General features: G+C 47.0%; 1 protein-coding gene across 1 annotated transcript in view; it reads left to right on the top strand.

Annotated features, from left to right (window-relative positions):
• The window catches only part of LOC141139217 (squalene synthase-like), a 106,679-nt gene that overhangs the window by 79,836 nt on the left and 11,794 nt on the right, over nucleotides 1–15,049 (top strand). The window contains exon 8 of the mRNA XM_073625143.1: nucleotides 7,516–7,668. Within this exon, the coding sequence (XP_073481244.1) occupies nucleotides 7,516–7,668 (153 nt within the window). The remainder of the gene's footprint in view (nucleotides 1–7,515; nucleotides 7,669–15,049) is intronic.

Raw genomic sequence — 15,049 nt, 5'->3', positions numbered from 1 at the left:
CTGCACCTTTTCTCTTCTGTCACTGGGTGGCACTGTTGCTGGTGGCATTAGATCGACAAGGGCATAGCAAGGTCAGATTATGAATGGATGGGGTGTCTCAGCCAATTGACAGGGGTTTCTTTAGTCCCTTGGCCTGCTGGGAGAGCCTATTTATTTGGGTGAAGTCAGGTGATCGGGGTTCTGTGCCACCTGGACGGCTGTCTGGGTGGACGTGTGGTACAGTGTCTTGAAAAAGTATTCATACCCCTTGAAATTTTCCACATTTTGTCATGTTACAACCAAAAACGTAAATGTATTTTATTGGGATTTTATTTGATAGACCAACACAAAGTGGCACATAATTGTGAAGTGGAAGGAAAATGATAAATGATTTTCAACATTTTTTACAAATATATATGTGAAAAGTGGGGCGTGCATTTGTATTCAGCCCCCTTTACTCTTATAGCACCCTCTACCTTAGGTAGGTAGGTTGCTAGAGTAGCGTTTTGTGTGTACTGCCAGTGCAGGTAAATTTAGGCAGGGCTAGGCCTGTTTGTTTATGATCTGAGGCTGGGGAGTGGTTTAGTGTAGCAGCAGGTGACTGACATGTACTTCATCTCTCTTGCGACTCCTTTGTTTGCAGAGGGTTCTGGAAAAGAGGCAGGGCAAAGGACTGGAGTGACATGGGGTGTATTTGGGAGCCCTGACCAATCCCCAACTAGGATTTGCAGGGGGCAGGCCACATATATATACCCATGGTCAGCCTGTTGTGGGAGAAGTTGTCGGGTGGATGAACTGAATGATGGAGTGATCATTGAGAGGTCTCCTGGAACAGGAGCAGGAGGAAGACAGTGGGGAGCACTACCGGGAAAGTCATTCAGGAGGAATCCATGCTGGGGTCGGTGAGTGAGAAGCTCTGGGAGAGACATGGCAGGATTGGATGTGAAGCCAGAGGGAGAGACTGTGGTGTCGTTGGAGTCAAGTTGCTGCAGCCAGGAGGGTTGGCAGGATTTGCATTGGACTTTCTGGGATCAGTATTCCACCAAGTATCAGTTAGCGCAGTTATTCTTTTCATCTAAATTGGTTGCTACAACTAAGGAGACTGCAGACCCCTGCCTGTAAATGGCTACTAGGAACATGTTGGGACTTATTCAGAGTGAGGCCTAACCATGTGCTAACGGTGACAGGAATCTAAAATTTTACAGCAGAGAAAAGCAAAGTGATCTCAAGTAGTGTGCTGGAGCAGATGTGAAGGCTGGGAGACTGTCAATTTAGATTCAACCATCTTTATTTCAATTAAGCAAGATTATTCATTTGGGCATCCCATGTCTCCTTTCCCTATCCAAGCTTAATCCACTAACAAAAACAAGTTAAAGACTGTTCATTGACTGACAAAGTGTGTCTGACATGGATGTCTGACCAAGCAGGGTGATGTGTGAAGCTAGAACACGCAGCGACCCCATGGGGGCATCGCTACACTCTGATACCCCTAACTAAAATCTAGTGGAACCAATTGCCTTCAGAAGTCACCTGATTAGTAAATAAAGTCCAGAGTCCACCTGTGTGTAATTTAATCTCAGTATAAATATGGCTGTTCTGTGAAGCCCTCAGAGGTTTGTTAGACAACCTTAGTGAACAAACTGCATCATGAAGGCCAAGGGACACAGGTCAGGGATAAAGTTGTGGAGAAGTTTAAAGCAGGGTTAAGTTATAAAAAATATTCCAAGCTTTGAACATCTCACGGAGCACTGTTCAATTCATTATCCGAAAAATGGAAAGAGTATAGCACACCTGCAAGTCTGCCAAGACATGGCCGTCCACTTAAACTGACAGGCTGGGCAAGGAGAGCATCAATCAGAGAAGCAGCCAAGAGGCCCATGGTAACTCTGGAGGAGCTGCAGAGATCTACAGCTCAGGTGGTAGAATCTTTCCACGGGACAACTATTAGTCGTGCACTCCACAAATCTGGGCTTTATGGAAGAGTGGTAAGAAGAAAGCCATTGATGAAAGAAAGCCATAAGTAGTCCCGTTTACAGTTTGGAAGAAGCCATGCGAGGGACACAGCAAACATGTGGAAGAAGGCGCTCTGGTAAGATGAGAACAAAATTGGACTTCTTGGCCTAAAAGCAAAACGCTATGTGTGGCGAAAAAATAACACTGCACATCACCCTGACCACACCATCCCCACTGTGAAACATGTTATGTGGATGCATCCCCATCATGTTATGTGGATGCTTTTCTTCAGCAGGGACAGGGAAGCTAGTCAGAGTTGATGGGAAGATGGATGGAGCCAAATACAGGTCAATCGTAGAAGAAAACCTGTTAGAGTCTTCAAAAGACTTGAGACTGGGGTGGAGGTTCACCTTCCAGCAGGACAACAACCCTAAACATACAACCAGAGCTACAATGGAATGGTTTAGATCAAAGCATATTCATGTGGTTAGAATGGTCCAGTCAAAGTCCAGACCTAAATCCAATTGGGAATCTGTGGCAAAAATGGAAATTGCTGTTCACAGATGCGATCCATCCAATCTGACAGAGTTTGAGCTACAGTATTTTGCAAAGAAGAATGGGCAAAAATGTCACTCTCTAGATGTGCAAAGCTGGTAGAGACATCCCAAAAAAGACTTGCAGCTGTAATTGCAGCGAAAGGGGGTTCTACTTAGTATTGACACGGAGGGGCTGAATACAAATGCACGCCACACACTTGTTAAAACCATTTATCATTTTCCTTCCACGTCACAATAATGTGCCACTTTGTGTTGGTCTATCACATAAAATCCCAATAAAATACATTTACGTTTTTGCTTGTAACATGACACAATGTGAAAAATTGCAAGGGGTATGAATACTTTTGCAAGGCACTGTATGTCATCCCGTGTTGCTAGGCCATCTTGGGGACACCTGGCTGCTAGGCTGCCCGAGGTCTATCCAGGAGCTGGGGAAGCAGCATAGGGTTGGGACTGCAGGTTTGGAGTCCAACTGAGTTACAGAGGTTCAGCCATACGGGGAACCAGTTGTGGTCTGAGGTAAAAGGGAAGCAGTCGCCACTAAGGGACCATCCACCTTATTACCAGAGACTACTGTGAGTAAGCCTGAAGAAGTACCAGAGCAGTCTTCTTACCAGCCGGGGACGGTGAAGAAGTCAGAAAGCTTCAGCAAGTGCCAAGCCAGGGACCCAGCGGGTTAGCGGGGGTGACATTTGAGGAGTATACAGCTATTTATCTGCCCTTGTGTGAACTGCCACTTGCCTATGTATACTGTTGTTTATTTCATGTGGTACGCTACATGTATTGTTATCATTTCCTTTCCGTTTCCCCACCTATCCCAGTTTTGCCAAGACATCCACTCTCAGGCTTGAATGTACAATTTTGTTGTTTTTTTTTTTTTTTGCAAACTTCGAGACGTAGCTTCCTAGGCAGGGGGAGGCTGTAGCAGGGTTGCTTACAAATTTGGTTTGCCAGATGTAAATGCTCTGGTTAATTGTTGGAAGATCCACTGATCCCTCTTTAATTCTGGAGTTGGTGCACCTTTTCTCTTCTGTCACTGGGTGGCACAATTGCTGGTGACATTATATCGACAAGGGCATAGCAAGGTCAGATTATGAATGGATGGGGTGTCGCAGCCAATTGGCAGGGGTTTCTTTAGTCCCTTGGCCTGCTGGGAGAGCCTATTTATTTGGGTGAAGTCAGGTGATCGGGGTTCTGTGCCACCTGGACGGCTGTCTGGTGAACGTGTGGTACAGTGTCTTGAAAAAGTATTCATACCCCTTGACATTTTTCACATTTTGTCATGTTACAACCAAAAACGTAAATGTATTTTATTGGGATTGTATGTGATAGACCAACACAAAGTTGGTTTTCAACATTTTTTACAAATACAGTGGGGACGTAAAGTATTCAGACCCCCTTTAATTTTTCACCATTTGTTATATTGCAGCCATTTGCTAAAATCATTTAAGTTCATTGTTTTCCTCATTAATGTACACACAGCACCCCATATTGACAGAAAAACACAGAATTGTTGACATTTTTGCAGATTTATTAAAAAAGAAAAATCACATGGTCCTAAGTATTCAGATCCTTTGCTGTGACACTCATATATTTAACTCAGGTGCTGTCCATTTCTTCTGATTATCCATGAGATGGTTCTACGCCTTCATTTGAGTCCAGCTGTGTTTGATTATACAGATTGGACTTGATTAGGAAAGCCACACACCTGTATATATAAGACCTTACAGCTCACAGTGCATGTCAGAGCAAATGAGAATCATGAGGTCAAAGGAACTGCCTGAAGAGATCAGAGACAGAATTGTGGCAAGGCAGAGATCTGGCCAAGGTTACAAAAAAAAATTCTGCTGCACTTAAGGTTCCTAAGAGCACAGTGGCCTTCATAATCCTTAAATAGAAGACGTTTGGGACGACCAGAACCCTTCCTAGAGCTGGCCGTCCGGCCAAACTGAGCTATCGGGGGAGAAGAGCCTTGGTGAGAGTGGTAAAGAAGAACCCAAAGATCACTGTGGCTGAGCTCCAGAGATGCAGTCGGGAGATGAGAGAAAGTTGTAGAAAGTCAACCATCACTGCAGCCCTCCACCAGTCGGGGCTTTATGGCAGAGTGGCTCGACGGAAGCCTCTCCTTAGTGCAAGACACAAGCCTGCATGGAGTTTGCTAAAAAAAACACATGAAGGACTCCAAGATGGTGAGAAATAAGATTCTCTAGTCTGATGAGACCAAGATAGAACTTTTTGGCCTTAATTCTAAGCAGTATGTGTGGAGAAAACCAGGCACTGCTCATCACTTGTCCAATACAGTCCCAACAGTGAAGCATGGTGGTGGCAGCATCATGCTGTGGGGGTGTTTTTCAGCTGCAGGGACAGGACGACTGGTTGCAATTGAGGGAAAGATGAATGCGGCCAAGTACAGGGATATCCTGGACGAAAACCTTCTCCAGAGTGCTCCGGACCTCAGACTGGGCCGAATGTTTACCCTCCAACAAGACAGTGACCCTGAGCACACAGCTAAAATAACGAAGGAGTGGCTTCACAACAATTCCGTGACTGTTCTTGAATGGCCCAGCCAGAGCCCTGACTTAAACCCAATTGAGCATCTCTGGAGAGACCTAAAAATGGCTGTCCACCAACGTTTACCATCCAACCTGACAGAACTGGAGAGGATCTGCAAGGAGGAATGGCAGAGGATCCCCAAATCCAGGTGTGAAAAACTTGTTGCATCTTTCCCAAAAAGACTCATGGCTGTATTAGATCAAAAGGGTGCTTCTACTAAATACTGAACAAAGGGTCTGAATACTTAGGACCATGTGATATTTCAGTTTTTCTTTTTTAATAAATCTGCAAAAATGTTAACAATTCTGTGTTTTTCTGTCAATATGGGGTGCTGTGTGTACATTAATGAGGAAAAAAATGAACTTAAATGGATTTTAGCAAATGGCTGCAATATAACAAAGAGTATACAATTTAAGGGGGTCTGAATACTTTCCTTCCCCACCGTAAATATGTGAAAAGTGTGGCGTGCATTTGTATTCAGCCCCCTTTACTCTTGTAGCACCCTCTACCTTAGGTAGGTAGGTTGCTAGAGTAGTGTTTTTGTGTGTACTGCTGCTGGGAGAGCCTATTTATTTGGGTGGAGATAGGTGATCTGGGTCCCGTGCCAACCTGGACAGCTGTCTGGGTGGACATGTGAAATGTCGTCCCGGGTTGCTAGGCCAGAGGCCTGCGGCCTATCCCGGGGACACCTGGCTGCTAGGCTGCCTGAGGCCTATCCAGAAGCAGGAGAAGCCAGCGTAGGGTTGGGACTGCTGGATTGGAGTCCAACCAAGTTACAGAGGTTCAGCCGGACGGGGAACCAGTTGTGGTCGGAGGTAAAGCGGAAGCAGTCAGCACTAAGGGACCATCCACCTTATTACCACAGACTACTGTGAGTAAGCCTGAAGATGTACTAGAGCAGTCTTCTCACCAGCCGGGGACAGTGAAGAAGTCAGAAAGCTTCAGCAAGTGCCAAGCCAGGGACCCAGCAGGTTAGCAGGGGTGACGCTTAAGGAGTATACAGCAGGTTAGCTGTGGAAGAGCTCAGGAGATCCAGCGGGCGCTGGGATCTGCAAGTCTAGTGAGAGACTGGGAGCTCAGTGATTGAAGATCTATAGTGGGAAACTTTGAGATAAGAGAAGAACCATACTCTGCTGCCAAGTTCTATGTGTGGAGATCTTTGGAAACGGTTAAAGCTTAGTTGCCATAGGAGACAGCGGTCCTGCCAATACAGAAGTTGTTTTCGGCTGGAGACTTTGAACTGTATAACTGTTTGCCTATTGTGTCTCGAAGTCCGCTAATTGTCATTGCATCTACCTAAGGGTGTCCTGGCCCTAACCCTCTCTCCCACAGTTCTTGTAAAGAGACAATAAATCTTTTTCTTTTGCATTCAAAAAGTGACTGGAGCCCATCATTTCATCTTGCATTACTCCCACCATGCCTGGTAACCCACTCTACGATATGGAAGTCAGCTCTCTCTGACTCTGGAGGTCACCATCAGGCCTCTAGAGGTCCGGGAGGTCGCTAAATACAGAAAAAAAATTAAATCCAGCCATACCAGCCGTTAAAGAAGACTGGACATACTTGCCTTTCTTGCTGCACCCACCACAAAACTCCTTTATGATATTTTGGAATCTTCTGGTAAACTCAGCACTCTGAGGTTCCCCCACAGATCTCACCACTTCCTCCTTCTGACCTCCACTGATCACAAGTAGAGGATTGTCATGAAGGATAGCAGGAGGAACCAGTGAGAGCTAATCAACACTCCAGGAAGTTTCAGTTTTAGTGCGGATTTTAGATTTCTCAGCATCGAAGCGGAGCGTAGAGGAAAGTAAGGTAAGTATGTCCTGTCTTCTTTTTACAGGTATGGCTGAGCTGGAATTGTTTTGTTTTTTTTTAATTTTTGATAATGACTCTTTTAGGCTAATTTTAAGGTTTTAAGATAAGAAGCTGCACCTCAGTAAGTGAATAAATCCGCAACGCACTTAAAAAAAACAAGCTTATCAATGAGTATGCTTAAATACAAATAGGTTAAGCACCCGAATGTCAGCCTGCTCCTGACATTCCAATACAATAAACCCAGACTAGGAGAGGTGAGGCTAGTACACAGCAGAGTTGTTGACTTATCAATGTGTTGCTGCTCTTTTAGAATCTGAGTCATCATGCTGAGAGAGCGGTGTCACCCTCCTTGTTGCTTTATTTAGCAAGGGTATAGAAGCAGAAGTGGTCCCTTCATTGTCCAATAAGGTAGGCTGGGGTGTGATCTTGACCACCCTGTTCTGCTTGACTGCTTTGAGAGTTTAGAACCTGGGTATACTAACGGAAGGGGACCATTGTAACACATTTAAAAATGGAATTAGAATTCTTCTGGTAGTTAATACAATTCTCATATACGTATTTGAACAGTATTTTGGCTGCTTTCTGGGAGTTCAATGGGTATTTGTGTATTACTGCAATATCGCTTGACCATAACTGTTGACCTTGTGTATTTTAGATGATAGCTATCACTACATTGGCCACCTGCTATAACAACCAGCAAGTGTTTAAAGGAGTGGTGAAGATCCGGAAGGGTCTGGTTGCGACTCTGATGATGGACACCACAGATATGCAGGCTGTAAGAGCCATCACATCTCAGTATGTGGAAGAGGTATGCATGTTTTATGTTTTTTTAAACCCTTAGGAAGGATTATTTATAATAAAAGTGGTTGTAAAGGCAGGACATTTTTTTTAGGATTACAACATCGAGAAATATACATGTATGGCTGAGAAGTACTGAATAGGGTGTTTTTTTTTTTAATTGTGTCTTTTAATACAATTTTGGGCTCATTGCATTGGAAGGCAATGCACTGCAATGGTCATGCATAGACTCGCATTGCAGAGGGTTATGTCAAACAGCCTATTTAACATAAGTTCCCCCCCCCCCCCCACGCATGACAATCTGGAGTAGGCTGCATTTTTTCTCAGTGCAATGCACAGGACACATCATGCTGCACTGTGGTGCATTGCAGTGAACCAACACATCTAAGGTGAGTTACAGCATGAACTCAAATTGTACCTAAGGGGGCCCATGCGGCCTCCCTGTCACTTGGGTTTCCATATACTCAGCAGGAGTCACCAACCTCCGGCATCAGCAAAGACAGCCGGAGGTGCGGCTGGCTACACAGGAGTGACTCGCCTGTCTCTTTCGGCAAGCAGTGTTGAGGACAGCTGGATCTAGGGGGTGGTGTGTAAGCGGGTGTAGGGTGTAGCGGCTTCACCAAGGGAATCACATGTACTGACTTTATAAACCAGGCAATGTTTATTACTGGAGAGACAGTAGTAGAAAGAGTATTTACAGCAGTAATGCGAGTAGTTTCACTCCAAGCATGGAGGCAAAGATACACAGCATAGTCACTTCTGATTTAAGCGGTAGTTGTATTTGTCAGCACTATAGGCACTTTCCACTGACTGAAACAGTATAAACCCAAGCACACAATGCGTATCGGTAGAGGCTGATAGTCACACACGTTGCCCGGTAACAGCGGTATTCCTTCAGCAGATGGATATAGGCATCTGATACGCTTGTCCCTCCCTCACAGCGAGGACATCGTTTTTATTATCCGCAATGGGGAGTCTTTCATCCGACCAGGATTGCTGATACAGGACTCCATAGGAATCCTGAGCTATCCTTCACAGGCAGGAACACTCTCCCTATCTTCTCCTAACTCTTCCTCACAGCGAGGTCTCTGTCCGTGTCTATACACACACACGTGTTCTGTTCTCAACGTTGCTGGGCTTTCCTATATAAGATATCCACCCAAAAATGGCGACCAAATCTCCGGAGATTTGCTTGTCCTATCAGGACACCAGGCTTCTCCAAAATGGTGCTGGAGACAAATATAGAGGCCAAACAGCTCTGAACATATGTACACATAAACATATCAAATTGGCTGAAAAGGGAGTATATACGCTTGCTAACCCACTTCCTCTTGCAGCCAGATAGTTTTCCCTGCAATACAGCTGCCTACAGGTGCATCCTCCGTATGTGCTGTGTGGTCAGTAAGCTCCTCACCCAGCCTCTGAGTCAGACTGCACTCAGTCACACACAGGATAAGCAGCACAGCTGCTCCTACTCACGCTGTGCACAGCTGAGCTTGTACAGACATTCTGCAGAGTGTGTAGCTGGTTGTTTGCAGTTCTGACCTATGAAATCCTCAGATCAGAAAGGCAGCAGGGCTTCAATAGCCAGCTACACACTGTGCAGATTGAGATTGTGTCTGTAAAAGAATACAACTTTTGCTGTGTGCAGTTAGGGAGGAGCAGCACTGCTGAGAGCTCTGCCAGTAATGACCCCATCCTCTGTTCTGCTAATTCCATCCTCTACCCTACTGACCCCTGTCCCATGCTCTGCTTTCCCATCCTCTGCCCTACTGACCCCTGTCTCATGCTCTGCTTGCCCATCCTCTGCCCTGTTGAACCCCGCCCTCTGCCCGGCTGAACTTTGTTCTGACCCCCGCTGACCCTGTCCTCTGCCCTGCCAACACCATCCTATGCCCCGCTGACTCCTGTCCTCTTCTCTGTTGACTTCATCATTTGCCCTGATGACCCCTGTCCTATTCCCTACTGACATTGTCATATTCTCCGCTGACCCCTGTCCTCTACCCTGCTGACCTCATCCTATGCCCTGCTGACCCATGTCCCATGCCCTGCTGATGCCATCCTATGCCCCGCTTACTCCTGTCCCCTTCCCTACTGACCCCATCTAATGTCCTGCTGACCCCAGTCCTCTGCCCCGCTGACCCCAGTCATCTTCCCTGATGATCTTTTCCTATGCCCCGATGACCCAGTCCCATGCCCTGCTGACCCCTGTACTATGTCCTGCTGACGCCATCCTATGTCCTGCTAAACCTTGTCCGCTTCCCTGTTGACTCCATCCTATGCCCAGCTGTCCCCATCCTATGCCTTACTGATGTCATCATATGCTCCGCTGACCTTTGTCCTCTACCATACTATGCCTCGCTGACTCCTGTACTCTTCCCTACTGGCCCCATCTTCTGCCTTGATAAACCCCATCCTCTGCCTTACTGATGCCATCATATGCTTCAGTGACCTTTTTCCTCTACCCTGCTGACCTCATCTTATGCCCTGCTAACCCCATCTTATGCCCTGCTGACCCCATCCTATGCCCCGCTAACTCCTGTCCTTTTCCCTACTGGCCCCATCCTCTGCCTTGCTGAACCCCAGTCCCCTGCCCTGCTGACCCCAGTTCTCTGCCCTGCTAACCCTGTTCTATGCTCGGCCAACACCATCCTATGCCCCGCTGACCCCTATCCTCTTCCTTGTTGATCTTATCCTATGCCCTGCTGACCCCTATCCCAGTGGCGACTGGTGAAGTTTTAGGATGGGGGGCGCCAGACCCCACCCTTCCTTTTTGACCACTCCCACTTGGTGAAAATGGGCGTAGTTTCAGTGAAATAGTGGGCGTGCCTCTAAGGTGGTATGGTTAGCGTCTGAGATGAACGAGGGATGGATGGAGAGAGAGGGAGGGATGGAGGGAGAGAGGGATGGAGGGACAGCAGGCCCAGATCCTACATAACAATAGAAATATGTGTATTCTAGAAAGTTTAACAATCAGCAGATAAAGATATTCCAAACACCTGGAGTTAGCACTTCAATCATCCCTGCACCATGGCTGTTATGGTGTCCGGATGATTGAAGCGCATTATTTCTATTATTACATTGTAATATAAAATTAAATCATTCAACTCACCATTATGCAGAATCAGTGGGAGCCCTGAACGTGTCACTAGCCACGTCGCCTGCCACCAGATGCCATCAGGTGTCCCCAGCGGAGTCTGTCCTTACATGCAGCCTGTGTCCCACCAAATGCAGCCTGTGTCCCACCAAATGCAGCCTGTGTCCCACCAAATGCAGCCTGTGTCCCACCAAATGCAGCCTTGCCTGTGTCCCCCACATGCAGCCTTGCCTGTATCCCCCACATGCAGCCTTGCCTGTGTCCACCAAATGCAGCCTGCTGTGTGGCATCCTCTCCAGCGGTGTCTTCTTCCACAGCAGCAATGGAGAGGTCCACGCCCCTCATACTTCCTGTTTCCTCTCTCCCGGGCGCAATGGGAGAAAGAAAACAGGAAGTGACATCAAACTCAGATGTCAATCAAACCGCCCGGCCGTAGTAATAGATACTACAAGCGCCGGGCGGAAGCTACTCGGCGCTTCAGAAAGCGCCGCAAGGCGGGCTAAGCTCCCGCAAATAAAGCACCATGTCTGCAATCTCGTGATTGCATAGATGTGGCGCTTCCCATAAGTGCACTGTGTCTGGCGTCCAAACGCAGTGCACTTAAGGACCTTTTTTTGTATTTTTTTTTTAAAGGGCCAGTATTAATTTTTTTTTTTGTGACTGCCTGGAGGGGGGCGGCGCCCATGCGCCCCCTATGGACGGGCCTCCACTGCCCTGTCCTATGCCCCACTGATGCCATTGTATGCCCTGCTGACCCCTGTCCTCTTCCCTGTTGACTCCATCCTATGCCCTGCTGAATCCCTGTTCTATATCCTGCTGACTTCTGTCCTTTGCCCTGCTGACGCCATCCTATGCCCTGCTGGCCTCATCCTTTGCCCTACTGACCCCTGTCCTCTTCTTTGCTGATCCCTGTACACTCCCATGCTGACCTACCATTCTCCACCCTGCTGGCCTCTGTACACTACCCTACAAACTGCTCAACCTATCCTCTGCCCTTCTGACTTCCTATCCTCCAACCCCCTGACATTTTTTACTGCACACCTTACTGATGTCATCATATGCTCCGCTGACCTTTGTCCTCTACCCGGCTGACCTCATCCTATGCTCTGCTGACCCCATCCTATGCCCTGCTGATGCCATCCTATGCCTCGCTGACTCCTGTACTCTTCCCTACTGGCCCCATCCTCTGCCCTGCTGAACCCCATCCTCTGCCTTACTGATGCCATCATATACTCCGCTGACCATTGTCCTCTACCCTGCTGACCTCATCCTATGCCCTGCTGACCCCATCCTATGCCCTGCTGATGTTATCCTATGCCCCGCTGACTCCTGTCCTTTTCCCTGCTGGCCCCATCCTCTGCCTTGCTAAACCCCAGTCCCCTGCCCTGCTGACCCCAGTCCTCTGCCCTGCTAACCCTGTTCTGTTCTCAACCAACACCATCCTATGCCCCGCTGACCCCTGTCCTCTTCCCTGTTGACTCCATCCTATGCCCTGCTGACCCCTGTCCTATACCCTGCTGACTTCTGTCCTTTACCCTGCTGTCACTATCCTATTGCCCGCTGACCCCCGTCCTATGCCCTGCTGACCATGCTCTATGGCCTGCTGAGCCCTGTCTTATGCCTTGCTGATGCCATCCTATGCCCTGCTGACCTCTGTCCTCTGCTTTGCTGACCCCTGTACACTCCCATGCTGACCTCCCATTCTCCACCCTGCTAGCCTCTGTACACTACTCTACAAACCGCTCAACCTATCCTCTGCCCTTCTGACTTCCTATCCTCCAACCCCCTGACATTTTTTACTGCATACCCACATCAGACAGGCTAGATTTGGTCCTAGTGTTGAGTCAGATCTTCCAAGCTGCTTGATCTAATTTTGAACTGGTAATTAACCAGCAACTACTAGTTTACAGCTGCAGAAATTGGGACTGATCTGAGGTATGACGTTGCAGGAATTGGGACTCCTCTGATATGTGAAGGTCCAGGAATTGGGACCGTTTTGAAGTGTGAAGGTGATGGAAATGGGGCTGATATAAAGTGTGAAGGTGCAGAATTTGGGGGTAGTCTGAGGTGGGAAGGTGCAAGAATTGGCGCTGATCTGAGGTGGGAAGGTGCAGGAATTGTGGTGATCTGAGGTGGGAAGGTGCAGGAATTGGGGCTGATCTGAGGGCACAGTTGTACACACACACAAGGTGGGGCGGGGGTTTGGGGCTGCCAGGTGAAATTTGAGCTGCCAGGTGTATGTAAATCTGGAAGTCAGAGAGCCCCCTGTGTGCAATGGGCATATGCAGCTGGCAGCATTTTTGAGGATCTTGGCACATGGGAGTATTTTGGTGCACAGTTGAAGTAGCGAGTGGCAGTAGGTGGGACCCAGATCAAGTTTTGCATCGGGGCCAACAAGGTTCAAGTTACGCCCCAGATACCAATATATGTGAGACTGCATTCTCTGCTTCCCACTGAAACTCCCTTGTCCTCTTTAGCAACAAGATCTTAGTGTTCATATATAGAGTATACTGTCTGGAGCACCAGCAAGTTAGGACCTTGCAGTAGAGATGGTAAGGGTGACAACGTCTGAATACATTCCTCCTTTCATCCCTTGGGCCTCTCCTGTGATTCAAGTACTGACTAGTAATTATTGGCATGCTTGAGTTTGCTAGGGAGATGCAAATGCATGTTTATCCTTGGGCAGATCTCAGCAGGTTGGAATCATTTGAATGTAGCACGGTCCCCTTGAGGACTGCTTGGATTTACCTGCTCATCTGCATCACCATGACCCTGTGAACCTTCCAACCCACCTGACACTCTGGGTTTCGACATGTTTTCACAAGCACCTTTAAATGACACGTCACACAAGTCAATATATTTATGGTTAGGGATGAGCCGAACACCCCCCGGTTCGGTTCGCACCAGAACCTGCGAACTGACCGAAACTTTGCAAGAACATTAGAACCCCATTGAAGTCTATGGGACCCAAACGTTCGAAAACAAAAGTGCTAATTTTAAAGGATAATTTGCATTGTATTGTCCTAAAAAGGGTTTGGGGACATGTATCAATGCAAAAAGTTTTAAAAACGGGCATTTTTTGGGAACAGTGATTTTAATGATGCTTAAAGTAAAAAAAAAAAGTGAAATATTCCTTTAAATATCGCACCTGTGGGGTGTCTATAGTATGCCTGTAAAGTGGCGCATGTTTCCCGTGCTTAGAACAGTCCCTGCACAAAATGACATTTTTAAAGGAATAAAAGTCATTTAAAACTGCTTACGGCTTTAATGTAATGTCGGGTCCCGGTAATATGGATGAAAATCAGTGAGACAAACGGCATGGGTACCCCCCCAGTCCATTACCAGGCCCTTTGGGTCTTGTATGGATATTAAGGGGAACCCCAAACCCAATTAAAAAAGGAAAGGCATGGGGCCCCAGGCCCTCTGAACAGCAGTATACAGGCGGTGCAAACAAGACAGGGACTGTAGGTTTGTTGTTAAGTAGAATCTGTTTGTAATTTTGAACTGGTACATTTTTAAAGTGTAGCTCCAGCCAAAAAATTTTAAGCTTTTTGGAAAACATAGGGAAGGGTTATCACTCCTGTGACATTTGTTTTGCTGTCTGAGGTGAAATCTTCTGAAGAGGAGCACACTTTGTCCCAATGACAAATGCTTTTTGAAAATTTGGGGTTTTTAGTGAAACAAGGATTGGTGATAAAGCATCAGTGGAGAGGAGACACGTTTTTCCCATATTATCTCTTACAGGAGAGAATTTCCCTTCCTAGGGGTAGATTTCATCTCACTTCCTGTTGTCTCCTGCCATTTGCAAGTAGGAGTCGTTTGTAAGTTGGATGTTTGAAAGTAGGGGCCTGCCCTATATAATCTGCAGAAATTGGGGCCTTAGGTGTTGGTGTTGCCACAACACTGTAAGCCCTCACAGGGCCCTGCTGTGAAATATTAGATCAAGAATTGTATTTAGATGTCCCTGTTGAACAGGGGTAGAAAAATTGGGCCTTAGGCACTGGTGCCACAACACTGCAACCCTTCACAGATACTCTAGTTGGAGAGCAGGAATGAGCCCTGCTGCAAAGTGTTGCATCAAAAATTGTAATTACACGCCCCTGTTAAACAGGGGCAGAAAAATTGGGCCTTAGCCACTGGTGGCGGCGCCCAGAACCAAAAATATTCTTACAAGCTATCAGCATGATCATTGAGGAGGAAGAGGATAGTCACTCAGCATAACAGGATAGTCACTCAGCATCAGCATAGGGAGTTTTGAAGGAATCTGACATTTTAAAAAAATTATTTGGTTACA

This window comes from Aquarana catesbeiana, linkage group LG04 (assembly GCF_042186555.1).
Source record: "Aquarana catesbeiana isolate 2022-GZ linkage group LG04, ASM4218655v1, whole genome shotgun sequence".
Taxonomy (NCBI): domain Eukaryota; kingdom Metazoa; phylum Chordata; class Amphibia; order Anura; family Ranidae; genus Aquarana; species Aquarana catesbeiana.
The sequence above is the reverse complement of the archived record's forward strand: the minus strand, read 5'-3'. Positions and strand labels throughout refer to the sequence as shown.